Genomic DNA, 26,523 nt, shown 5'->3' with positions numbered 1-26,523 from the left:
TCAAGTCTACCTCTCTTGCCCCAGTCTCTACTGACCTCCAGTCTCATATCTCCAAATGCCTTTCAGACATCTGAAAGTAGGCATTTCAAACTCATTATGTCCAAAATGGAAATCATTATTCCCCACCCCAACTTCCTGCCCCCTCCTACTTTCCCACTTACTTTTCAAGGCAACACCATCCTCCCAGTCCCTCAAGCTCAGAACCTAGGAGTCATCTTGGGTTCTTCACTAACTTTCACTCCCCCCCATCACTAAGCTGTTGTTAAAACCTGTCAACTTAGCAACGTCTCTTGAACACACCCCCTTCTCTCCTCTGACACCAGTGACACTCTGGTGCAGGTCCTCATCCCCTCATGCCTGGATGTATTACAATAGCCTGATGGTGGGTTGGCCTGCCCCAAGTCTCTCCTCACTCCAGTCCATTCTGTGTCCGTCCACTAAAAGTGATTTTCCCAAAATACAGGTCTAAACATGTTACCCCCTCTACTCAGTAAACTCCATTGCCTCCAGGAGGAAATACTAAATGATGAATATGAATGTTAAATCCCTGTAATGATAGCAGACTTTTGCTTTAAGGAGATCCTCTTAGTGTTATGAGCAAAGGAAAAACAAACTTAGAAGAGATTCTGGGAGAAGTCAGCCAAAAAGGCTTTTAAATACTTTTCTCCTTATATCTGTGTAGAGTAACAGTTGTTAAGGATGGTAGGGACAGGAACAGTTGACTGTTTGACTGAGACATTGAGCACTGAGGAGAGAGCAGTTCAGGTCACTGTAACAATGAAAGGGATAGTTAGCTTGGGGGGGGGCAACTTGAGGGGAATATGACAAATGATTTCATATAGCTCTTAGAATTATAGATTTAAAACTTGAAGGGACCTCAGAGGCCATATTGGAAATCCTTTTAGTTTTACAGTTCAGGAAGCTGTGGCTCTGAGAGGTTATGTGATTTGCCCCCAGTCATGTAGCTGATAGTTGGCAGCATTAAGATTTGAACTCTGGTCTTTCTGCCTCCAAGTCCAGTACTTTAACCCCATCATTACTTTCTGCTTCTTTATTTGAAGGATTGTCTTGAGGAAGGATTAGAGTTGAATATAAAGAGCAAAACTTAATAAAAATTGGTAGAAATTACCATGAGAGAGTTTTCAACTCAATAAAAACTTGTTTTTATTAATGACCAAAAGTGGAAGGGACTGGCCTAAGGGAACTCTGTGTGGTATATTGAGTACTCAATCACTAGTGAGGTCAAGGCTTGGGTGAGCACTTGTTAAGGATGTGTACAAGACTCGTATTTTGGGTGGAGGTGGGCTGGATGATTGAACACTGAGGCCCCAAAAGAAAATAGTTAGGGCAAAATGAATAAAGATACGGTGGGAGCAGAATCAACCAGGCCCTATTTTGCCTTGCTCCTCTTGCTTATTGACTTGCTGTGATATATTTTAAGCAACATAGAATGAATAAAAGCCATGTTAGTGATAGATAGGAAAAAGATGAGCCAGAGAGAAATTCCCTTGAGCTGCTCACTATGGCCAGTGCTAAGATATTTTTCAGAGGGCATGTTTCAGATCTGTGTGGTCTTCAGTCAAGAAAGGAAAATGCTTATGTGCTATCAAAGTAGTGTTTGCTAGGAATTTGCAAGGGTCAGACATTGAAATTTATGAACTGGTAAGATCTCTTTGAGCTGTAAAATTCTTGAACTTATAATTGTTTGTTTACACAATGTTTTCACTTAGTAATATTCTAATTATATAATTAAAATATTATCAAAAAGTTATATATAACATTTCTTTTCTCTTTTACTTTTTGTATGGCTGCCATCTCTTCCTGTATTTATATAACAAAGTGACAGGGAAGCCTTATAAATATTACCAATTTTGTAATATGATTCCCTGATTTTGACAAGAATCAATCATGTAAAGAACTTCAAGAGATCAACTTTTGTTCAATTGGATTAATAGTTGTATGCTTATAATTAAGCACTTAACTAGACATATAGAAATATAAGATCACAAATGCATGGAATATTAATTGGTGTCATTATTCTCCCCTCTGACAGATTATATTTTTCTCTCCTCCTTAGTGGACAATTTTTGTAACTTGCTGTTGTCAAAAATATTAATCATCTGGTTACCAATCTTTTGGTGATGACCTAGAACTTAGGCTAGTCCTTGGACAACAGACAGGTAGCATGTTGCTACAGTCACTTGAGCTTGGCTAGGATAAGGCAGAACTTGTGCTCTGCTGCGTTGCCTTTGAGAACCTAGTGGAAATTGAGGCAAATTAATAAAATGAGGAATTTGAAACTTATGTTGTTGCCCAGTGGAAAATGGAAAAAAATGAGCACAACCAAGCTGTTCATAGTTGATATCAGAAATGCACATGTCAGTCATTTTGGCATGGAAGTAATGCACACTATCTGAAAAGGGCAGGATCAAAAAATTTTTTTTAAGGCAGGAAAGCTAGACAGTTATTTCAGGCCCATAAAGCTCATAAAGTTATTTAAGCCCATTTCAGACTGGGTTTCGCAGCAGTTTTTCATGGTTTCTTTATGTTTCATTCAGTAACTCAGGATACCTTTGCTTTCAAGATGCATCAAGGTTTACTGCTTTGACTTTGCTTCTGGGCCAATGAATATCCTGGCATGAAAAATAACAGGCTTCATGAGTAAGTTTAATCTATAGGTTTTAATATTCTGCTGTTGATATTCAAGTAATTTAAAAAAAATATTTGCCAGGTTTTAGGTATATCTTTGATTGTATTTTTAATATAATTAAGCATTTTTTTCACATTTCAGTACAGAAGAGTGAATCTAAATGGAAACAGCTAAAATTGGGGGCCCAAGATATTATACTGCCTCTTCTTAGGAGACCATTGTGTTCATATTATCACAGATAGGGGTTTTATCATTATTAGAAAGTGTTTACAGATTTTTGTGAAATAAAGCTAATATTTCCCTTGAGTATCTTTTTGGTATTCTTGTGAAGTATTTTAAATGGATCTATTCTGAACTCGATTGCTTAAGTCTGACAGTCTCAAGTTTCCACTGAATGGTAACAAAGACTGTAGAGTGTTGTTGGTACTGCAGTGAGAGGCATGCTTCCTTAGAACAGGTAAGAGAGATCGTTTTGTTTCATACGGCTGGCTCAGGTTTTGATATGGTTTATTAGATATTCATTCATAAACAGCAGCTTTAAATTGGTGAATAGGCAGTAACATACAGAATTCAAGACATTCCTGAATGTTGCAGTCAGGGAAACTACAGTGTATTGGGGGTTGGAGGAGGGGAGTGGGGTAGACTTAGCTTTAGTTTGTCACTCTCATACTTGATAAATTAATAAAAATGCAAAAAATAATCCTAGAAATATTTCTTATCCCAAATATATGACAGACAGCTGGGTAATAGAATAATTTTTTGAAAAGTATTTCATGTGATTACTGGTTGGGAAAGCAGTCCAAATTGTTATATCATACAGTTTTTACTTTCATTTCTTTCCAATAGTTAATAAAATGAACTTTGCCCCTAACAGGGGGCAAGTTTCTATTTAAACTTTTTAATTGCAAAAAAATAAAATGTGTTTTGGTGGTCACTGGAAATAAATTTGATACTTTAAAAGTATTTCAGCTTTTATAGATGTTTCATTATCATTTTCTAGTACAATTTTCTTAAAAGTATTTGTGCTCTGAAAATGTCAGCTGTATTCTAATGAAGCTCAGGCATTGTTTGCTCATAAAGGGGCTGATGCATTCCACAGCTTTATGGTTTATTATGAGGCACAGTGTGAGAGTGTGGGTGGCACCATTTGGTGTCTGCCTCTTGGGCCAGTGACTGCCATTATGTTAGTTTTGGATTGGCAAAGAAAATATAGCAAACAAGGTCCTGTGTAGATCTGGATCCTGTGAACCAAAATGTTAACACTGAACATTTTTAAAGACACGATCCCTGAATGTGTGACAACTTAATCGAATTGACCATTTGAAGAATACTTTTAAAGTCCATATTTTTAGGAGCAAATAGTATTCTGTCAGCCATATCATTTGTTCTTGAATGTAATGTATGGCTTGTTGGCCAACTGAACTTTTTAGGTGAATGTTTATTGAGAAATCAGTACTTCTTCAGTATAGTGAAATTTGAACTACATAGTACATTTTAAAAAAAGTAGTTATTTTAAGGAATGTAGTCACTTAGGTTAAGAGGAGAAAAGCCCTTCTTTCAGTTAGAAAAGTCCTGATGGGGAAAAAGCAACAGATGTTTCTTCTGTTACAATTGGGGCTGTTTCATTCAAAACTCACAGCATCCCATGTGGAGAATGAGGGTGGATAATAAATCTGACTTAATGAGTTTCTACTTAAGGTTAACAGAAACATTTAAAATTATTTTACTTATTAAAATTTTAGATTTTGTTAGATAAGCTTTGAGTAACTTAGTTTGAAAATAGATTTTTCTTTCTAGAATAATTAATAATTTAATAAAAATCATAGCTTTTTAGTTGAATTTTACTTAAGTAAAATTATGGATGAAATTAATATAGTGAGGCATAGTGAAATTTATTCTAAGCATTTTTTGAATCAACATATTTTAGTTTTAATAGAGATGATTTGCTATATAGTTTGCCTGTGAAAAGGGAGTCACTGAGATGCTAATATGATGGAGAGAGAGAAATTGGGAGGAATAGGATCAGAAGGAAAGAAGATCTTAGAGGCAATGTGATGAAAGCAACTAAAATAAGAATCGTACTAGGATTAATGATTAACGAAAATGTTAAAATTTCCTTTTCTTATAGTAAAATAAAGAGAAATTATGCTGTTGCAAAACATCCTAAAGTTTTAGTTTTTATAGGCTTGTTGAAGCAGTGTTATGATAGTAATATACTAAATATTCAATTAATATTTATTAAATTATTGATTATCAAACATCATACTTTAAAGTTAGTAGCAGTTTACTTAGCAGTAGAAAACCTAGAAATTTCCTGTATTATGGTTCATGGTTCAGTATTCGTGTTCAACATTTATTCATGTGCTTTGTATACTGCAAAGTTTGGATTTTTAATATGCTCAGATAAAAGATTGATGGTGGAGGGGCAGAAAAAATCAAGGGCTCCATTTCCAGGAGATATTTTTTCAACCTATAGCATCGTATTTGAGAACTTTTAGTCATTTCTTTGCTTTAATCATTGTTTTAACTAAAACTTTGGTATTTTTAAGTTTTAGCTTTTTAAAGAAAAGTAACATTAAGATAACTTTTCTTGGGGGAAATGTGACAACAGTAACATGGCACATTTAGCTTAAATATTATTTTAAAAGATGTATTTTAAACACACTATGATAGTAACAAATTTTGACAGAAGAACATACTATTTAGAGTAGAACTGAAGGCTTTAAAAGATAGGGTAAATAAAGCTTTTCCATTTTGTTTCTTTTTTGCTGAAAGATACTTTTCATTGTCAAAAATCAAAACTCAGAATGATCTGTACCAGGGGCCTTAGAAATGGTCTAATTCAACTCCATAATTTTTTGTTACTATTCTCATAACTCAAGATTCTTTGGTAAATTTTTGGTGCAATTTCAAAATTTTTCTTAATTTTAGCATTTTGGTGGCCTTAAATGATGCATAATTATTTCATTTCCAAAAATGTTAACTTAAAATAATTTGTATTATGTCTCAAAAATGATCTAGAACAATTACAGTTTTGACACATGTTTCCAGCCCCTCCTTTTGACTTAGCCCCGGTAATTTACACTTTTGCCATTTTGTGTATATTACTGTCATTTATGATCTTGAGCATGGGCATAGTGGGAAACACTTCTAGCAATAACAGCAAAAATATCTGAGACTATTTAACCTTATGTTTAGCAACAAATTAGTTTATTATGGCAGTTGCTAAAATAATTCTTCACTCTTTTGAAGAGAATTTTTGTGACAATTGTATGTCAAAGAGTGTTTATGTAAATTTCATTCCTTCCCAAAAAACATGATTTCATTGCCATGGCTATTCTTATCACTGAGGTGAGATAGCAGCAGCCTCTTCACACAATAGATGGTTTGCCCTGGCCAAAAAACATTCAACACCTGGTGGCTAACCGTGTTGGGATGAGGCTTGTCGCTATACAGAGAGGTACAGATAGGTTAGTCCTCAATGCGTTGTAACATCAAATTGTATTTACTTATCTGTTCATGCTGTCTTTCCTCATAGATTAGAAGCTCTTTGAAAGGGACTGTTTCTATTTTTTTATTTCTAGCACCTAGCACATAATATATGCTTAATACATGTCTGTTAATTGATTGGTTGATTGATTGATTAGGCATTCTTATTAAATTCAAAAAACATTAAGTATCTGCTTTGTGCAAGAAGATCCTGTGCTTGATGTCAGGGATAGAGATAAAAATGATACAGTGTCTGCCCTCAAGAAACTTACAAAAATAGTCCTGTCTTATATTCCTCACATTTAGAGTGTCATCGGTATCTCCAAATTAATTTCTCCCCATTCCAGGCTGTGTTCCATTCAACTGTCAAAATGGTCTTCCTAAAGCTCAGGTCTGACCACATCATCTCTCTCTTATTCAGTAAACTCCACTGGCTCCTTTTTACCTCTGTGATCAAATAGAAAGTCGTCTGTTGGGCTTTCAAAAATAGTCTGGTTTCTGCCTACCTTTTCAGTCTTCTTACACCTTACTCCCTTCTACGTACTCTGTGATCCAGTGACACTGGTCATCCTGCTGTTCCTCTCACATGAAGATTTTCACTGACTGTCCCCCGTGCCTGAAACTAACTTTCTCCTCATCTCTGCCTCTTGGCTTTGTTGGCTTCCTTCAAGTCTCAGCTAAAGTCCTATCTTCTGTGAGAAGCTTTTCCTGGTTCTCCTTAATACCAGTACCTTCCCTTTTGTATCATCTCTAGTTTACTCTGTGTTTGTGTGTGTGTGTGTGTGTGTGTGTGTGTGTTTCTGTGTATAAGATGTTATACGTATGTATATAGACACATCCAGTTATCTGGTTTTCTATCTAATCTTGCTTTTACATAGTTGTTTGCATGTCTCCTCTTTTAAACCGAACTTTTTGGGAGCAGGGACTGTTTTTTACCTTTCTTTATATCCTCAGCACATAGCAAAGACCCTAGTATGTTTGTTGTTGTTTTTCAGTCGTGTCCAACTCTTTGTAACCCCTTTTGGAGTCTTCTTGGCAAAAATACTGGAATGGTTGGCCATTGGTCACACAGCTAGTAAGTGTCTGAAGCCAGATTTGAGCTCTGGAAATAAAGCTTTCCAGACTCCAGGTCCAGCACTTTATCCACTGTACCTAACTGCCCCTTCCTGGTACTATAGCTTAACAGTAGATTTTTAGAGTGGTACAGTAGAAGGAGCCCTTGACTTGTAGTCCAAGAGCTCAGCTTCAGATTCTGGTTCTACTGCTTTGTTATGTTTGTTCTTCGTTCTCAAAGAGGACCATGACATCAGGGAGTTGATGACATGACTTGCAATTGACTTTGATTTGAGTGAAGGAGGGCTGTGCAAGCCTCACTGTCTTCTCCTGAACCATTTGGCCAGATATTCATCAAGATGACTGGAGATGGTTTAGGATGCAGTAGGAGACCCTGGCCCTTTTTTAAGCTAAGTTCTTTTCAGGTTCTAACTTTGAGTGAGGCAACGCCCATTTAGTGAATAGGCCTCTTTAAGAAGTGAGCCCAGGGATAGCTCCTTTAATCAAAAAAAGAAAAAAAAAGTCAAACTGGGAAGGGAAGACCTTCAGGGTTGATGGCCAAAAGAGAAACAGTTACTATTTACATTCACTCTGAGCCAGGCGGGCCCAAAAAATAACCGTCATTGGTGCTTGGGCAGGGACTTTATACCACCTAATAGCTTTGGGGGCCTAAACAAGTCGCTTAATCTGTTTGGGTCTCCATGTCTTATCTGGAGTGGATTATATGATTTCTAGGGTCCCTTCCAGCTCTAAGTTTATGATCCTGTAAACTGATTGGTAAATTGGGGTATGCTTGTACTAAATATTGGTCTTGACACTTCCATCCATTTGTGGTAGGAAACTTCTCTTGATTATTTTCCTGATGGTAAAATGAACTATTTATGTTTATGAAACTTTAAGATATTTGAATGAATATTTTTTGGGCACAAAGGTTTTTTTTGTCAGAATTAAGGTATGACTTTCAGATTTTATACCATTCTCATTCTTAATTGCAATTCATATGGAATTGTAACGGTTTATGTTGATGACTTTGTTATTAGTTCCAGGGCAAAAAGGCCGTTCTATAGCTTTAAGTCCTCTGTGGAATGCTTCATCTCCCTTATCTTGAGTGTTTTAAAGTTTAAATTCATTTTAGGAATTCTTTTTCTCTTTTCATCCACGCTATTCATCAGCCTGAGTATTTTTATATAAGTATTTGAGAAATATAATACCTGTGTATAAACTAGTTCCTTCCTATCTGTAACATAGTTAAAGGCAGTTTACCTAGCAAGAGGAGCTGTGGTATTTTTATGTGAGTGATTTCTAAAGCTAAGTGCCCTGTGTCTGTTGATAATATTAAACTCTGATCTCTCTAGTTATACCCACCTCCCTTGATCTACTCTAACCATGCGGACTGTTGGTAGTAGATAACATTTTCTGTTTTCTGCTTAGCAGCCTTTTTTTGTACCTAGGCAATTGCATGTGTTCCATTTGGCAAACATGCCTTTTGCTGTTGTTTATTAATTGCTCACAATATGCTAGTCATGAAACACAGTATTCAAAGCTATAGAGCATGGACTTATTATGAGGGGCTCAGAAAAACATAAGAATAAGTACAGTTTTTGCTCTTTTCTAAATAATGTCTCCAAGGTGTAATGAAGTTCAGCAGTATGTAACTCTACTGTTCTATGAATGAACATCCTTTTATTCCCCTAATTTGAATAGGTTTCCTAAAAGAGGTGAATTTTTGGACAAAGGTGAGCTGAAGGAGGCAGTGGCTTAGACTCAGGATTCCAAGTGTCAGATTGTTTTAGTCATAAGGAAAATTCAGTCAGTACTTATGAATATATGAGATGCATTGAACTGAAGTGGGAAAGCTTGAATAAAGACAGATGGAAATGGGAATGAGAAAGATGTGAAATGAAATTTTTTTTTGTAGGAAAGTAAAGAAATTTAAAAATGACAGTCAGACTTGATCTGATGATGATGTTAGAAGCAAAGATAATAATTAGTATAAAGTGCAAGAAGTTAAAGGAGTAAATGTGGTCAACAGATTTTGGCAAGACCGCTTTGGACAGATGGAAGGGGATGAGACCCTGGAAATGAGAAAACCAAAATTAAAAAGATTATAATAATCCATGTATGATCTTGAAGGGCTGGAGAGAACCTTAGAAATCCTCTCTTCAACCCCTTTATTTTATACATGAGAAAACTGAGACTAGAGAAGCAAAGCGATTTGTCCAAGGTTGCAAAATGCTTTAGTGTGGTATCTTAGGTATATAGACAAAGAAATGGGTTTTTCTTAGTTTATGAGAAGAGTAAGACATTTTAGGTAATATAATGATTTTACATAAGTACGAACTAGAGAACATCATTAAACGTGAACATTTCCATATACAAAGAAGTCCAGAAATTGAGGATTATATATGAAATTGTGAATCTATTATATATTGCTTATTTTTTTTAAGTATATTAAATTTAATGCGATAGTGCCATTATTGCCTGGTTTTCCATATCCTCTTCTGAACTTTATTTTGTTCTTTTCCATATTTTTTTTTTGGGCGAGGCAGTGGGGTGAAGTGACTTGCCCAGGGTCACACAGCTACTAAGTGTCAAGTGTCTGAGGCCAAATTGGAATTCAGGTCCTACTGAATCCGGGGCCAGTGCTCTATCCACTGTGCCATCTAGCTGCCCCCTCTTCCGTATGTTTTTAAATGATTCATTGACAAGTTTTTGGAAATACTTTTTAATCATGTTTGGAAAACTGGGTGCGAAGGACTTCAGATTAAAAAATATGCTGGGTATTTTGCAATTCTTAGGTCTGGTCATTGTACAGTGTTAATTTTGGCATCTTGCTAAAAATGAAACCTTTGAAGTAGAAACTACAAAGGGCATCCTGAAGAAATGAATATGCTAATCAAAACCATAGGAACAGATGATATAGTTCACACAAGTGTAATATAGGGGAAAATAGCATAAGATCCATTGACCAAGGTAGGAGTTTTATCACTCCAAAATCAATCTGTGCTGACTCCAAGTGTACTTGAAGGCAATAGATTACCAGGATTGTGCTTCCATACCTGTCTTATACAGAAGCCTATTTTACTATACTTTTGACCCCTTTTCTTTACAGTCTAGAATCCTCACAGACTTGAATTCTGTAAAAGAGCTCATCAGAGACTTCCTAAGCCTTAAACCATAAGCAGAGACTTCAGAGGCTGTTCTTTACTTAGGATCATTCCCATAGCTCTTGGGGCTGTTACAACTTTTGAAAGAGCTAAAAATAAACCGTTTCATAAGCAAGATATCTAAGATAAATCTTCCTCCCCAGATCTAGGCTATGCTCCCCTGGCTAGCCTTGCACTAGAATGCACTTGTTCTTATAACATAGATCAGGCTAGATTAAAAGCCTAAGAATTAATTCTGTTGAATATATAAAAAAAAAAATAAAGCTAGAGAGAGCTGAGTGATCGTATGTAATTAGGTGATGTTCTCAAGGATGAAATTTGTAGAGTAGGAATAAGTTAACTGTAAAAATTGAATTAATTTTTTGATGGTTTATTTTTTAGAATGGGAGAGATCTGAATATGTTGAAATATAGAAAAGAAGGGGTCAAAACTTTTGGAAAGCTCCTTTGCTCTTTCAGGAAGTGAATAGTTCATTACCTAGTTAATATTGAAAAACAAAATTTGGTTTTCTGGACTATTGTTTATGCTGCCAGAATGATGGGTTCCTGACAAGGGCTGGAGTCTATTTAATGAGAACTGGGAAAAGCATGTTTGACAGAAGACTCACTGACCTGGTCAAAAGAACTTTAAATAAAAATTGGGGAGAGAGGCAGAAAAAAATGTTAAGAAAAAATTGTTACATTAGATAATACCAGAGGGCACCAGGTGTGACAGTGAAAGAACAGTAGTAGAGGAGTTAGCCAGTTTAATTCACAGGAGAAAATAGCAGGAAAGAGAATTGAGACTGATGCTTAGAGCTCCATATTAATGCATTTGTTGTTATTCGGTTGTTTCAGTCATGTCCAACTCTTCATGACACCATTTGGGTTTTTTTGGGAGGGGCAAAAATACTGAAATGGTTTGCTGTGTCCTTCTCCAGCTCATTTTAGAGATGATGAAGCTGAGGCAAACAGGGTTAAGTGATTTACCTAGGGTCACACAGCTAGTAAGTGTCTGAGGCCAGACTTGAGCTCAGGAAGTGGAGTCTTCCTGACTCCAGGCCCAGCACTCTATCCACTGTGCCACCTAGCTGCCCTATATTAATGTGTAGTATGGAGATAATCTGTATCTATATATATCTATAAATATGTAGACATATGGATCTATCTATCAATAATTGAGGAACAATGAAAGAATATACTTTGGTAAGGAGCATATATAATATAAAGACAAATGTATAATACTGACTGTCAAGAAGACCTGTGTGGAAATCTACTAACCTGAGGGTAGAACCCTAGTTGTCAATCGTTAGGTGAGAATAGAGAGGAACAGAAGGGACGTTTTTGTGGATGTGACCTGTATTGCTCCCTTGACTTCAACATTTACATGGAGGGTATTTACAATATTTTTCTAATATATAATACAAGTACAAAGGAAGTATTTAGTGATAGGAGACTTCAGTTATCCCAACAATTGCTGGACATCTCAGTCTGCTAAAACCACTTCTGTAATACAGTGTTGACTTTCCTTGCTAACAGTTTTGTTTTACCAAAAAAAAAAAAAATTAGGAATTCATAAGGGAAACTATACTTTGGACCTAATTTTAAAAATCATGGGAAATAGTAGCTGTGCCATCTAATGTATGAAGCCATTGAGAATTTGGGGCATAGTAAAATGATCTTAAAATCATACATTTAGAGTTGAGAGGGCCTTTAATGGAACATACATGGAGTCATAAATTTAGAATGGGAAAGGACCTTAGAGGTTCAACCCCTTCGTTTTATAGGTAAGGAAATTGAAGCTCATAGACATGAAGTTATTTGTTGAAGGTGACACAGGTACTAGACTAGTATTTGACCCAGACAGGATTTGAATGTAGTTCACTTAACTTTAAATGCGGCCTAGACTTCAGGAAATTGGATTTCAGAATTTGCAAAGAAAAGATATGATCCCAGTGGTGGCGGCTATAGTAGGGGAATGTGTTCCAAAGAGGTGAGAAGTTCTCAAATAAATTCTGTCACAAAAAAATCCAAAGAGAAAGCTGAGGGGAAGGAATCTAATGAAACCCGTGTGGCTGCTCAGAACACTCTTTGATGAACACAGAGATGGAAGGAACTTTCACAAAATGGTTTTTGTGAAAGGAGGACACATATCACAGGACTGATTAAACATGGCACAAGCCTGTGAGAAGAGACTCTGGAAGGCTAAATCCAGAACACGTCGAGGCTTACACCTCGGAAATTCCAAGGACAATTAAAGGGGCTTTAAGAGCTATGCTCAGAAGGAGCAAAACAAATAAGAACGGGATAGACCTGTGGTTTGGGGCAGATGGGATGATGTTAACAGGTGGCAGAGAAAGCAGAGCTGCTTAACTCCCATTTTGCTTCTGTCTTCTATATTAAGGATAATGATCTGCAAACTGGAAAGATAGAACAGACATGATTAAGAAGAAGTTGAAGCTCAAGATAGGTGAGGATATAGTAAGAGAGCACCTAGCTGCCTTAAGTGATTCTCCAAGCTCAGGCGAATCACATCCCAAGAAACTGAAAGAGGACTGGCAGATGTGATTGTGGAACCATTATCAGAAATCTTTGAGGAATCACGGACACTGGAGGAAGTGCCAAAAGACTGGAGGTGGGTGAACGTTGTCTAGATATTCAAAATTTGGGAAAGGATGAATTCTAGAAACTAGACTGCTGAACTTGACAGTGATCCCTGGCAAAGTTCTAGAATGGATTATTAAACAGAAGGTTCATAACCATGTAGAAAAGGAAAATAATGATCATTAGGAATTTGTATTGTCAGGGCCAGAGTATCATAAAATTTAGAGTGAGAGGGGCCTTCAGCGGAAACATGTTCCAAATTTCTCATTTTATAAATGAAGGAACTGAGACCCAGAAAGTGAAGTGATTTGCCTAAGATTACACATAATAAGTAACTCAGGCCAATTAACCTCATTTTATTTTTTTGTTAGAATTAATTGTCTAATAAATTGAGACTACTGTGGAAGTGGTGTATCTTGAGTTCATCACTACATTTGACCAACTTTCTCAAGATATTCTTATCCACAAGTTTAAGAAGTATGAGCTGGAGGGGCTGCTAAGTAGCTCAGTGGGTAGGTAGAGCAGCGGGCCTGGAATCAGGAGGACTTGAGCTCAAATCCAGCCTCAGACACTTATTAGCTGTGTGACTCTGGGCAAGTCACTTAACCCCAGTTGCCCCCTCAAAAAAAAAAAAGAAAAAAGAAATATGAGCTGGATAATAAAAGTTCATTTAAGTGGTTGAAAAACTATTCAAATAGTGTTTGTTAATTGATCTGAGTCATTTTTGAGAGAAAATGAGAGATATCTCTTAATGACATTCTCTGAAACTGTATGTGACCTTCTGCTGTCCAGCATGGATTCATAGATTGTTAGAGCTTACAGGGACCTTTGGTATCATCTTGTACCACCACGTGATTTTATGGATGAGGAAATTAAGTCACAGAAAGGTTGAATGTCTTTGTCTAAGGTCATATAGCAAATTCTAGAGTAGCTGGGATGGTGACCCAGGTTTCCTCACTCGTAGTCTCTTGCTCTTTGCACTACATGTACCATGTTGACTCCCTAACATTTTTTATTTGTGACTTGGATAAAGAAACAGAAAGCATGCTATTCAAATTTGCCAGACACAGAATTGAGAGGAGTTACTAATTTGTTAGATAAAACACAATCAGGATTCAAAGGATCACAACACATCTTTTAAAAATCACATTAAATAAATGTATAGTTTTGTTCTTAGGTTCAGAAGATCAGCTACATGGCTATAGGTTGGAATAGATCTGATTTACAGCAATTCTTTTTTTTTAAACCTGGCAATTTTAGGTGACTTAATGAGGCTATGAGTTAGTAATGTGACATGGATATAAAAATAGTTCATAGTCTTTTTATTGGTACAGAGAACTAACTGCCTGTGAGAAAACTTCCTCTACCAATGCAGATCAGCAACTGATTTGCAATTTATAGTCTGAGACACCTTCTGAAGCACTGAATGGTCAGACAACCATGATGTATTTGAGATAGGACTTGAATGCAGTTTTTCCTGACTTGGAGCTGGCTCCCTTAACCTCCTACCCCTCTCACCCCCCATTTTGGGCTGCATTAAAAAAATGGTATCATGGCTGGCATGACCGCATATGGTATTGTTTAGTCATGGGAACCACATTATAAAAGGAAGATTGACAAGCTGTCCCATGAGCTATTTAGGACTGCAGGATAATGAGTGGAGGGCTCTCTATACCACCAGCAGCTTGGGAACTGTATTTTTCCATAATCTAGAGGAAGGTGGTCAGAGTGATAAAGAGTATAGAAACCACTGGGATTTGATCCTAGATCCCTAACTCTAAATTAAGCAGTCTTTCCACTGACCAACCTGCCCCAGCCCCATTGAGGAAAGGAATGGAAAAAATTACAATACTAAGTAGCCTTTTTTTCTTAACATTTTGCTAAGTTTAAAATCACAAGATTACAGCAGCCAGGTGATTTTTAGGAAATGGAATTCTGGGCCTGGAGTCAGGAAGACCTCATAAATTTGGCCTCAAATTTGACCTCAGACACTTACTAGCTATGTGACCCAGGGCAAATTGCTTAACCTCTGGTTGCCTCTGTTTCCTCATCTGTAAAACAGGGTTAATAATAGGAGTTCTACCCCCCAGAGTTGTCATGAGGATCAGACGAGATAATATTTGTAAAGCACTTTGCAAACCTTGAAAGTGCTATGTAAATGCTAGCTGTGGTTATTAGTTGAGCTAATTCATTAAAACTCAGCAAGTCATTTCATTGAAACAGTGAATCAAATTGATTATCAATCATTGTGTAGACCAGCATTTCCCAAAATGTTTTCTGTAGTATCCTTGTGTTTCACTCTATATGAATAGGTTTGTGAGAGAATTTCAGTGTTGCAGTATTTTCTTCTCTAAAATATTAAATATGATATTATGTAGTTATACTTTCCAATTTCAGCAGAACCATTATCTTATCAATGAGGCAACTTCCCCAGTGGCTACAGATTACAACCTGTTCGTGCTTTTTCATACTGTGTAACATTGTCCATGTTTTCCCACAGGCCTTCCATAGATTAAATTATTTATGTATCAAGAATATTTTTTACATGTAGTAATTTTTCGTTTTGAAAGTAAGCATAGTTTCTTCTATTTTGGTCCAAAATTTCCTTGATTCCTTTATCTTTGCAGTATGCTATTCCCACCTCACATTCCCACAAATCAATAATTTTGCAGCCTTTCAGTATATTTCAGGGCCCAAAATGTGCCATGATCCAGTTAATTTCCATTCTTCTGCAAGCAAACCACAGTTGTTTGAAGGAATCTCTTCTCAGTTGATCAAATTGGTAGTGTTCAGATGTAGTTTGAATTTTCATGCAATAAATTGTAAAATTCAGATTATCCATATGATAAAACACAAAAAGATATTTTATATCAGGTGCTCATAAAATTGAAATACAATTGATGTTAGAGTTTTTGCCAAAAGTTTGGGCTAGTGAATAGAACAGCTGCCAGCTCTTCAGTGTTGCAGCCATTTTTCTTCAAGTGCACAGGCCACTTTAAGGAAAGTTCTGGGAATTACCTAAGAGCAAAAACCCAGAAATACCAGAAGAATGCCAGGGTATGGTTTCTGAGTATTGCCAGGATCATGCTATTGGAAGGGCTATTAGCCAGGGCCAGCTTTTTAGGGAAGAGGGCCTAGTTGGGGCTTCCGTTCTATTAAACTGACCAAAATTTTAGGTGATTGAATTTTTTTTTTTTTTTTTTTTTTTGGTAAGGCAGTTGGGGGTTAAGTGACTTGCCCAGAGTCACACAGCTAGTATGTGTCAAGTGTTTGGTCTGAGGCCGGATTTGAACTCAGGTCCTCCTGACTTCAGGCCCGGTGCATCACCTAACTGCCCCGGTGATTGAATTTTTCAAGCCTGTTGAGAACCATCCTCTTGAGTATAATACAAAGGGCAGTAGTCAAACAGTAGAATCCAGGTTATGTTGATGATGTCGAATGTATCAGTCTGCCCCTTTGTCTCTGGATGTGTTTACACTTATGGAAATCCCAGTGGAACCTTTTCAGCTGGTTTTACTGCCTCTTTAGTTATTACTGCTAACAAAAACCAAATGCCTGAGATTTCAATATTTATTTAAAATTCAGGAGATATAGTTGGCAGTCTTTTAAAAATATGGATTATGATATGGATTTTTTCTTCTTTCCATTTTGTATAGAATCTTATACTCTTAAGATTACTACTAGTGCTTTGTAGGGACTAAAGTCCCAGTCATTTTGTGCCCTAATGTTGGTTATCTTAGTATTTACCCTTAAGTTTTTGACTCTTACTATTCATGTAGCAAGGAGGGCCTTAACTCATAAATTGAGTAGCAGGAATAAATATTTAAAAAAAAAGTCCCAAAAATGTCATCAAGACTAAGGTTGTGGCTTCCTGTATGACCAACATTTTGGTGCTCTCATACTCTCTTTAGCAGAACTTATAATGTACATCCTGTTAGATTACATAGCTTTCCCTTTCTCCCTCTTATAGAATGCTCTATAGTTAGATCTGTTCATAAATTCTTGAATTACTATGAGCAAAGTGGCAGATCCTTTGCTGGATCATCTACCATCCTAAGTGAATATGGCTCCTCTAATCCTGGGCCTCTTCCTTCTCTAAACTTTCACTGTGGGTTATCTGGTTATCTCATTAACTTTCATGGGTTCAATATCTGCATGAGTTTGTGCAAATATCTCCCAAATTTACATAGATAAATAGATATAGGTATATTTCTCTGTATATACGTATCTAGCTGTAATCTGTCTCCTGAGCTCCATTTCAGCATTGCCAACTACCTATTGAACATGGAATATTCAATTTCCTTGGAATATTTTTTCAATGCATCAATCTCACTATGTCCACAAACTTATCTTTTCCCCCAAACCCATTTTTCAACCAAACTTTCAATTTTCCACTTCCATTATTTCCTTCCATTTACCCAGGTTCACAACTTCAAAGTTACGTTGACTTTTCTCATTGCTTCACTATTGTTTCCATTTCAGTTACCGAGTCTTGTCAGCTCTATCTCTGAAATCAGTCCCATGTCCCAGAGCCGCTGTCCTACATCACGCCTTTATCATCTATTATATTAGCCTCTTAATTGAATTGTTGGCTTTCTAGTCCCTTCCTTCTCTATCCATCTTCGAAATTAATCCAACAGCTAAAAGAATATTCCTAAAACACTAGACTTACCATGGCACTTTCCTGCTTAAAACTCTCCGGTGACTCTCCCTATAGAAAACCTTTGGGCGAGCATTTAAAGCCTACCGCAATTTGGACCCCACCTACCTTTCTAGACATTTTGTGTTCCTCACATTCACCCACTCTACCTTCTAGCCAAACTGGCCAACCAGTTTTATTTGTTTTTGTATAGAGGCTTAGTTCCATCTATTTTACTCCTTGGTTTTTCTGATCCGCCCACCCCTTTATTCTCACAGGTGTATGTCATTTCTATCACACCCACCCTTGGGACCAGTATTTTGGGGTTCTGGCAGTCTAGTTCAAAGCCCAGAGTAGTATTCTGAGGCTGATTTATTAATTTGGGAAATTCTGGACTTTTTGGTCCCATTTCCATCAGTCTATGACTCTTGACTCCAACCTTTGTTTTCTCCAACATGTGGGTAGGTAATTGTGTTTACCACACCTATGTTCGATCCTGATGGCTTCACTACTCTGAAACAGTTGTGGTCCTAGTCCTCTAGGCCCTTGACATCCCGGCCTTGCTTTCTTGCTACGGAGAAACTCCTTGAACTCTGCATTCCATGTGACATCTACATGCCTTTGCAGACAGTCTCCCATGCCTAGAATGTACGTCCTCTGTAACTTCAGGGCCCAGCTTAGATACTGTTACCTAGATCAGGTCTTTCCTCATTCCCCCTGTTGTTAGTTCCCTTTTCTGCCTCATTAGTCACTTTTTAAAAAATATGTTGTCCCCCTTACATTTTTTTTAAAGGCAATTGGGGTTAAGTGACTTGCCCAGGGTCACACAACTAGTAAGTGTCAAGTGTTTGGTCTGAGGGCAGATTTGAACTCAGGTCCTCCTGACTTCAGGGCCGGTGCTCTATCCACGGCGCCACCTAGCTGTGCCGCCCCCCTTAGATTTCCCCTCAGAAGAATGTAAGTTTCTTGAGGGCAGGGTTTGTTTCTTTTTTTTGTATTTGCGTACCCAGCATCTAGCACAATGTCTTATACATAGTGGCTGCTTAATAAATTTATTCAATTAAAGTGGAATCAGTCTGGAGGGATATTTTTCTGGCATGCCTTCAAGCTCTGGCCTCAGCCTTTTTAAGAAAATATGCTTAACAAATTTGCAGGAAGGTTAGGTAATATATTAGCTTACAGAATCAAGATACAAAAAATTATTGATAAACTGGAACAACAGGCTGAGTGTAACAAAATTTAATTTTAAAAATATAAGTTTAACTTAATTGCTAATTCAGAAGAAAATCTGAGGAAGGACTGGATGGCAGAAATAGAATGAGATGATAGAGATACCTAGCATATTTCTTGAAAAAAAATCATTAGACTGTTAATTGAACTAATTGACCCTGAACTATTTTGCCTCTTGTTTATTCCTTTTCTAATTCTTATTTCTGGAGGATCTCCTCAATTCATTTCAGCAAAAATTCATTAAATGCCTACCATGCAAAGACATGGTGCTGGGTATGTAAAAAAAAAAAAAAAAATCTATCCCTGCCCTCAAAGAGCTCACATTCTCGCTAACTCTTAACAAGGATCCCCTTGGCTCATGCTCCCAGTACAAATTAAAGACTCCGTTCTGTGTACCTAGAACAGAACAAAGAAAAAGGCTATGGACTCAGGACTGTTTTGGCGGGGGACTAAATTGTCTCAGGGAGTGAGGGTGGGAGGACCCACTGCCCTTATCTTATAGCGTGCTTCTCTCATCAGAAGTCATTAATGAAGGAGTTAATTCATTTCTTCAGAAATGAACATAGCCAAGACATGGCTGGTGCTGTAAATCCTTTTTTTTTAAATTTAATTTATTTATTTTTAGTTTTCAACATTCACTTCCATAAGATTTTGAGTTTTAAATTATCTCCCCCTCCCACTTCTTCCGCCTTCCACTTCTTCCCTCTCCTCCCAGACGGCATACAATCCGATATAGGCTTTACATATACATTCATGTTAAGCGTATTTTCCCATTAGTGATGTAAAGAACAATTAGAACTGATGGGAGGAACCATGAGAATGAAGCAATAAAACAAGACAACAAAGAAAAAGGAGGGCAAATACTATGCTTCCATCTGCATTCAGACTCCATATTTCTTTCTTTGGGTGTGGATAGCAATTTCCATCATGAATCTTTTGGAGTTGTCTAAGATTGTTGAGTTGCTGTGAAGAGCCAAGTCCCATAATGGGGCTGTTACTGTGTACAGTGTTCTCCTGATTCTGCTCATTTCACTCTGCATCAGTTCATGTAAGTCTTTCCAAGTTTTTTTGAAGACTGCCTGCTCATCATTTCTTATAGCACAGTAGTATTCCATTACATTCATATACCACAACTTGTTCATAATTGATGGGCATCCCCCCAATTTCCAATTCTTGGCCACCACAAAAAGAGCTGCTATAAATATTTTTGTACATGTGGGTCCTTTTCCCATTTGTATAATCTCTTTGGGATACAGCTCTAGAAGTGCTATTGCTGGGTCAAAGGTTATGCACATTTTTATAACCCTTTGGGCATAGTTCTAAATTTCTCTCCAAAATGGTTGGATCATTTCACAACTCCACCACCAATGTATTAGTGTTCCAGTTTTTCCACATCTTCTCCAACACTTATTATCATTGACCTGTTTTGTCATGTAAGCCAATCTGATAGGTGTAATGTGGTACCTCAGAGTTATTTTGATTTGCATTTCTCTAATCAATAGTGATTTAGAACATTTTTTCTTATGACTATAGATAGCTTTAGTTTCTTCCTCAGAGAACTGCCTGCTCATATCCTTTGACCATTTATCCGTTGAGGAATGTGTAAGTCCTTTTGAAAATGCCTACCATTCAGGCTCCATGGCACTGGAAAACAAAACAAAACAAAGCTGCTGTATAACCATGTGATAGGATAACCAGAACCAGTTCTATAGAATGTCCACATGTGCTTCAGTCTTCATGACTTTCCCTGAAGCCACTCCCTAGCATCCTTCATGCGGATGATGCCATCTTAACAAATTGATGGGGTCTTCACATGTGCCATACTCCCATTTTAATCTTTTTTTTTTTTTTTTTTAAATCAGGAGTGGCTTTCTGGAATGGGGAATGGGAAGGAGTACATTTAGGAATACAGGCTATATAAAAGCACAAGGTCAATAAAAATTAAAAATGTGTATTTTATATACCTAGTTATGTTTGTAGGAAGCAGAGATGGAAGTAGCAGAAAGGGAAAATGTATTGTTGTTCATATTGTTGTTCCTATCTGGAATGTTCTTTTTTTCCCTCTCCCAATCTGGCCCAAATTACCAAGCTCAAGTTCTACTTGAGTTTTGTGATCTTGAGTAGGTCAGTGGGATCTGAACCTCAGTTTTTTTGTCTGAAATATTGTGATTTTATGATTACTTGTTAAGTCTCCATCCCACAGATCCTTCTCTGAGCTCCTTTTATACTTATCTGTAAACACACAATTTTATATTGTGCTATTCTCAAGTTGTTTTCTTACATATAAATCTTTCCCTGTAACCCAGCATTTTGAAAAACATGTAAAATTTTATTAAGAATAAATACCTGTTTTCAGAAAGCTATGAAAGACTCTGAAGTAGGAAATTCTGATGAAATAATCGTTAATGAATCTCATAAAGAAGAAAAGGAAAAGATGTCTAAAGAGAACGGTGTGGCAGCATGGGGAGGTCTAAAATATGTTTAGATTTGAAAAGGATAAATATTAAAGATAGAAGCAAAAGCAAATAACCAAAAATAGATAAAAGAGTTAACACAGCCCTGTAACAATAGTGGTGTTATTATTGTTGTTATGTTTATCTTCTCATCTTTTTTGATGGAGTTCAGATAGAAACAACCCAGAGACAAGTGACTATCCTGCTGTTATCCTTTTATACTTGAAGTTTGGAGGATTATTGCTCAGGTAGATAAAATGGCTGATTTTTTGTAATCAAATAAAGAGTATTGAAATGTCAAAACCTCTTCCATGAACTCATTAAAAGCATCTTTGGGACTACTCCAGTAGTCAGGATGGCAGAGATGTACTTTGTCCTGTTCACTAATGGCTTTAATTTCCTCTTTGGGGCCTAATATTTTAAAGACTTTTTGTTTCATGTAGTTTGGAAATTATGAATATTAAGTTTGGTGTGACATCTATTAAAAACATTTGTCCTAAATTTTTATGAATCAGTGTTATATTTGACCAATTATGGGCTATGGTTCTGTCTGTTATGGTGCTTTAATCCCACTATAGACTGTTTATTCTTAAAGATGTTTGGGGAAGGGGCATATATATTTGTAGTGTGAGGATTTGCCATCTGTTGATTTCTAAAGGATAGCAAGCTTCTTGTTGTTTAGTCGTTTTTCAGTTGTGACTCTCAGTGACCTCTTTTGAGGTTTTCCTGGCAAAGATACTGGAATATTTTTCTATTTTCTTCTCCAGCTCATTTTACAGATGAGGAACTGAGGGAAATAAGGATTAAGTGACTTGCCGAAGGTCACACAGCTAATAAGTGTCATAGGCTGGATATGAGCTCAGGTCTTCCTAACTCCAGGCCTGGTCCTCTATACACTGCGCCACCTAACTAGTGAATAATTTTAGCCATCTTGATTGATTATGTCTTTTTAGATATCTGGTAGATGCTAAATTTTTGCAGTCTGCAGTGATACATAGCAGTTTCTACCATTTCATTGCATAATCTTCGTTGTTCAATAAGTCTAGGCTCCCTAAGGATAAACTTCCTGTAAATCCTACTGGCAGTGACCTGATCTAGAATCACTTTTATAAACCTTTAGGTTTCTTTAAACAAATCTGGTTGACACAACATTTATTTGAATCTTATTTATCACCATATTTGTAGATGTAGATGTTGTCTATGGGATATTAATAGATCTTTGATCTTAAAGGGTTTCATTCATTCTTTCTAGAGAGAAACTAGTTTCATTAACATTAAATGAATACAGTGGTGGCATATATATGTTGTCAGCCTTTACTGTTGCTTTTTGAAGTGAGGTTTGTTTCTTCCAGAAGTATTTCTGTAAATTTTTAACCTGTTAATTAGGTGTTCTATTTCTGTATTCTCTTCCATTTTGAAGAAATGTTAATCTTTCTATACTTGCCTTAGGGCCCTGTGTTTATGGAAGTGTGTTGGTTTTGGTTTAGATCTGCTGTGTATTTTACTATGTCAAAAGTGTACATGCTTAAGTATTAATTGTTCTAAATGTGTTCTTCCTGTTAAGTTTTAACTTCAGGATACCAAATACCTGGTTTTTTTGTTGTTTTTTTTTTTTTTGCCAGGCAATCGGGGTTCAGTGACTTGCCCACCAGAGTCACACAGCTAGTAAGTGTCAAGTGTCTGGTCCTACTGACTCCAGGGTCAGTACTCTATCCACTGCACCACCTAGCTGCCCCTCATACATTGCTTCAAGGTGGAGTCCAGCAGCATTCTACTTTGGAGCAGACCAAAACCCAGATCTAAAACTTAGAGAGGTCAGATAGGGGAGCAGCAATCAGACGTTGCCCTAGACCAGACCATTTTGGGAGTACTGAAAACTTGCAGGTCCTCAACTTGTACCTGAGATCCTGGAATAACATTTAATACCCCCAAGAAAACAGCAGTACTACTAGCCCAGCACTGTAGAACCTAGCTCTAACATCAAGTCTGTGGAAGAAAGGGCAGAGGGGGGAAAAAAAACGACCCACTATAATGAGCTATTATTATGGCAAAGACGCTCAAGATACAAACAGAAGAAGAGAACAACTTCAAAACATCTACAGGCAGTGCCTCAGAGAAAAAACAGCTTGAGCACAAATTCACGTAGAATTCCTGGAAGAGATGAAGTGAGAGTTTAAAAATGTTTTTATAAATGGAATGAGAATTCTTGAGGGAAAAATGAGAAAAGAAATGATAGCTATGGAAGAAAAATCGGAAAGAGAATTAACAGCTTGGTACAAGAAGTACCAAGTCTTGTCCAAGCAACAAGCTTACTGAAAATTTTAATGAATCAAATAGAAGCCATTGAATCCATGAGGCAACAAGATATATTAAAACAGAGTCAAAAGGCTGTTAAAAAAAAAAAAGGAAATGTAAGGCATCTTACATAGCAAAAAACAACTTACCTGGAAAACAGATCAAAGGGGAAAAAATTAAGAGTCGTTCAGCTATGCAGCATGTTCACTGTTACATATACTGTCAGATTTGGTTGGTGTGTGTTAGCGTAAAGTTAGAAAAAATTGAACTATCTTCTTTTTTTTTTAACTTTATTTTATTCTGAACTTAAGAAATAAAAACATTTGAAAAGTCTTTCTCCTCCCATATTCTGCTTCCTTGAACAGATTTGGCGATAGCTTTATGAGTGATATGGACATAATTGCCTACAATGAAAACCTAAAGGAATTTTTTACTTTTGATTTTCCCCATAGGCATATTTAGACATCTTTTTTTCCAGGCAGACCATTCAGAATGTGTGAGTGTTTGTGCACGTATTAGAAAGGCGACTACCATGTTAATGAAATATTCAATTTGGGAAAAAAAGACCCCATCCCTTAAATTACCAAAAAATCATTTTACTGAATTAGGAAAAAAAAACAACAACAAAATTCATTTGGAAGAACCAAAAGTCAAGAATTTCAAAGGGACTAGTGAAAAAATGTAAGGGAAGGAGGCTTAGCAGTACCAGATCTTAAACTATATTATAAGGCTGTAATTATCAGAACTATTTAGTACTGGCTAAGAAATAGAAAGGTAGATCAGTGGAACAGAGTAGACATACAATTTACAGCAGCAAACAAATATAGTAACTTTGTATTTGACAAATGTAAAGACTTAAGTTTTTGGGATAAGAATTCATTATGTGGTAAAAATTGTTGAAGATACTGGAAAGCAGTCTGGCAGAAATTGCTTATCATTTCTTATAGCAGAATAGTATTCCATCATAATTATATACCACAACTTGTTCAGCCATTTCCCATTTGATGGGCATCTCCTCAATTTCTAATTCTTTGCCACCACAAAAAGAGCTGTTATAAATAATATTGTACATATAGGTCCTTTTCCTTTCTTTTTTGTTCTCTTTGGGATACAGACCTTATAGTGATATTGCTGGGTCAGTGGGTATGCACAGTTTTATAGCCTTCTGGACCTTCCGGACGTAGTTCCATCTTGTTCTCCAGAATGTTTGGGTCAGTTTGCAGCTTCCCACATACTCTCCAAAATTCGTCATTTTCCTTTTCTGTAGAAGTAGCTAAGGTGATAGATGTGAAGTGGTACCTCAGGCTTGTTTTAATTTGCATTTCTGTAATCAATAGTGATATAAAGGCCTTTTATATAACTATAGATAGCTTTGATTTCTTCATCTGAAAACTGCCTGTCCATATTCTTTGACCATTTATTAAATGGGTAATTAATCATATTCTTATAAATTTGACACAGTTCTTTATTATATTTGAGAAATGAGGCCTTTATAGGAGAAACTTGCTGTTAATTTTTTCCCCTCAGGTTTCTGCTTTCCCTTTTAATCTTGCTGCATTGCTTTTGTTTGTGCAGAACCTTTTAAATTTAATGTAAATCCATTTTACATCCTGTAAAGTGCTCTCTCTCTCTTCTTTCTTTCTCTCTCTCTCTCTCTCTCTCTCTCTCTCTGTCTCTTTCTCTGTGTCTCTCTCATTTGGTAATAAATTATCCATAGATCTGACAGGTAAACTATTCTGTACTCTCCTAATTTGCTTATGATATCACCCTTTATGTCTAAATCGTGTACCCATTTTGATCTTATTTTGGTATGTGATGTGAGATATTGGTCTGTGGTTTCTGCCAAATTGCTTTGCAGTTTTTCCAGCAGTTTTTGTCAGATAGTGAGTTATTGTCCCAAAGGCTTGAGTCTTTGGGCTTATCAAATACGAGATTACTGTGGTCATTACCTACTATGTATTGTGTACCCAATCTATTTCACTGATCCACCACTCTATTTCTTACCCAATACTAGCTTGTTTTGATGATTACCACTTGATGATACAGTTTGAGATCTCAGCTTCACAGATCCAGATTACTGGCTGGCTTAATATTGGCAGTGGCACCAAATGGCATTGGATGGCATGATATTGGCACTAAAGGAAACAAATATGATAGAAGCATTTCGATGAGTCCTAGCATTTATAAAGGAAGTCCATGCTTTGAAGAGATATGGTTTGGAAGGGCATGAAGATATCATTTTTCAAAGTATGTGAAAAGAAAGATTTTTAGAAATCATTCCAAAGGCATGGAAAATTTTTTAGACCTTATTACCAAAAAAGTGACTTAAAAATATTAATAGCAATCAACTGATATGTTTACGTACCCATCTGTACAAAATTTTTATGAGGAAAATCTACACATGCATCAAAGACATCCTTAATGAGGTGATTAGAAGGGAACACATAGGCTTTTCATAAGTGATATTCCAAAGGAGACCACATCTTTACCATCATACAACTTACAGAAAGATGTGAAGAATACATCATCTTCCCAGTGCTTATTATTTATTGGCTGTAGCAAAGTATTTTTATTTGAAAAAGCAAAATGCTGTAAAGGCTTTCTTCCAGTTGTCTCCTGTGCATATTTCAAAATAATACAAGATTCTTTGAAAGTTGTAACAAAAATGTTTGGGTGTATGATTATTAATATAAATCAAGGCATGAAATGAGGAGGCATATATATGTGAGAAAGGTATATGCCACTCACATGGAGGGTGTTCACTGGAGAGTCCAAATGGAATGAGGGATTCTTTATAAATATGAGGTCTTCCAAATGTTCCTCTTACAGGTGAAATTGTGTTTATTTCATCAAGTGTTTAAAGACTTCAGAGCCTCTGAAATAAGATTTATAATCACTCAAAAGATTATCCTGTTAACCAGGAAAAAACCAGATGGATAACAGCATGTCCTTTGTCCAAACTATG

At 36.5% G+C, this 26,523-nt stretch overlaps 1 protein-coding gene across 8 annotated transcripts in view; it reads left to right on the top strand.

The window, feature by feature from the left end:
* The window catches only part of TFDP2 (transcription factor Dp-2), a 185,777-nt gene that overhangs the window by 83,181 nt on the left and 76,073 nt on the right, over positions 1–26,523 (top strand). The window contains exon 2 of one of the 8 annotated variants that reach the window (XM_027875897.1): positions 12,742–12,972. The exons of 6 other annotated variants lie outside the window; for them this stretch is intronic. Coding sequence is in view for 1 of the 2 variants with exons in the window: in XM_027875896.1 (XP_027731697.1) it covers positions 2,658–2,661 (4 nt within the window). In the remaining variant the exon portion in view is untranslated. Of the gene's footprint in view, positions 1–2,542; positions 2,662–12,741; positions 12,973–26,523 lie in introns of those variants that run through there. One more of the 8 variants, XM_027875896.1, reaches the window with a different exon arrangement.

Source organism: Vombatus ursinus, unplaced genomic scaffold (assembly GCF_900497805.2).
Source record: "Vombatus ursinus unplaced genomic scaffold, bare-nosed wombat genome assembly UNPS02014810.1, whole genome shotgun sequence".
Taxonomy (NCBI): Eukaryota; Metazoa; Chordata; class Mammalia; order Diprotodontia; family Vombatidae; genus Vombatus; species Vombatus ursinus.
This window is presented reverse-complemented; position numbering and strand designations above follow the sequence as displayed.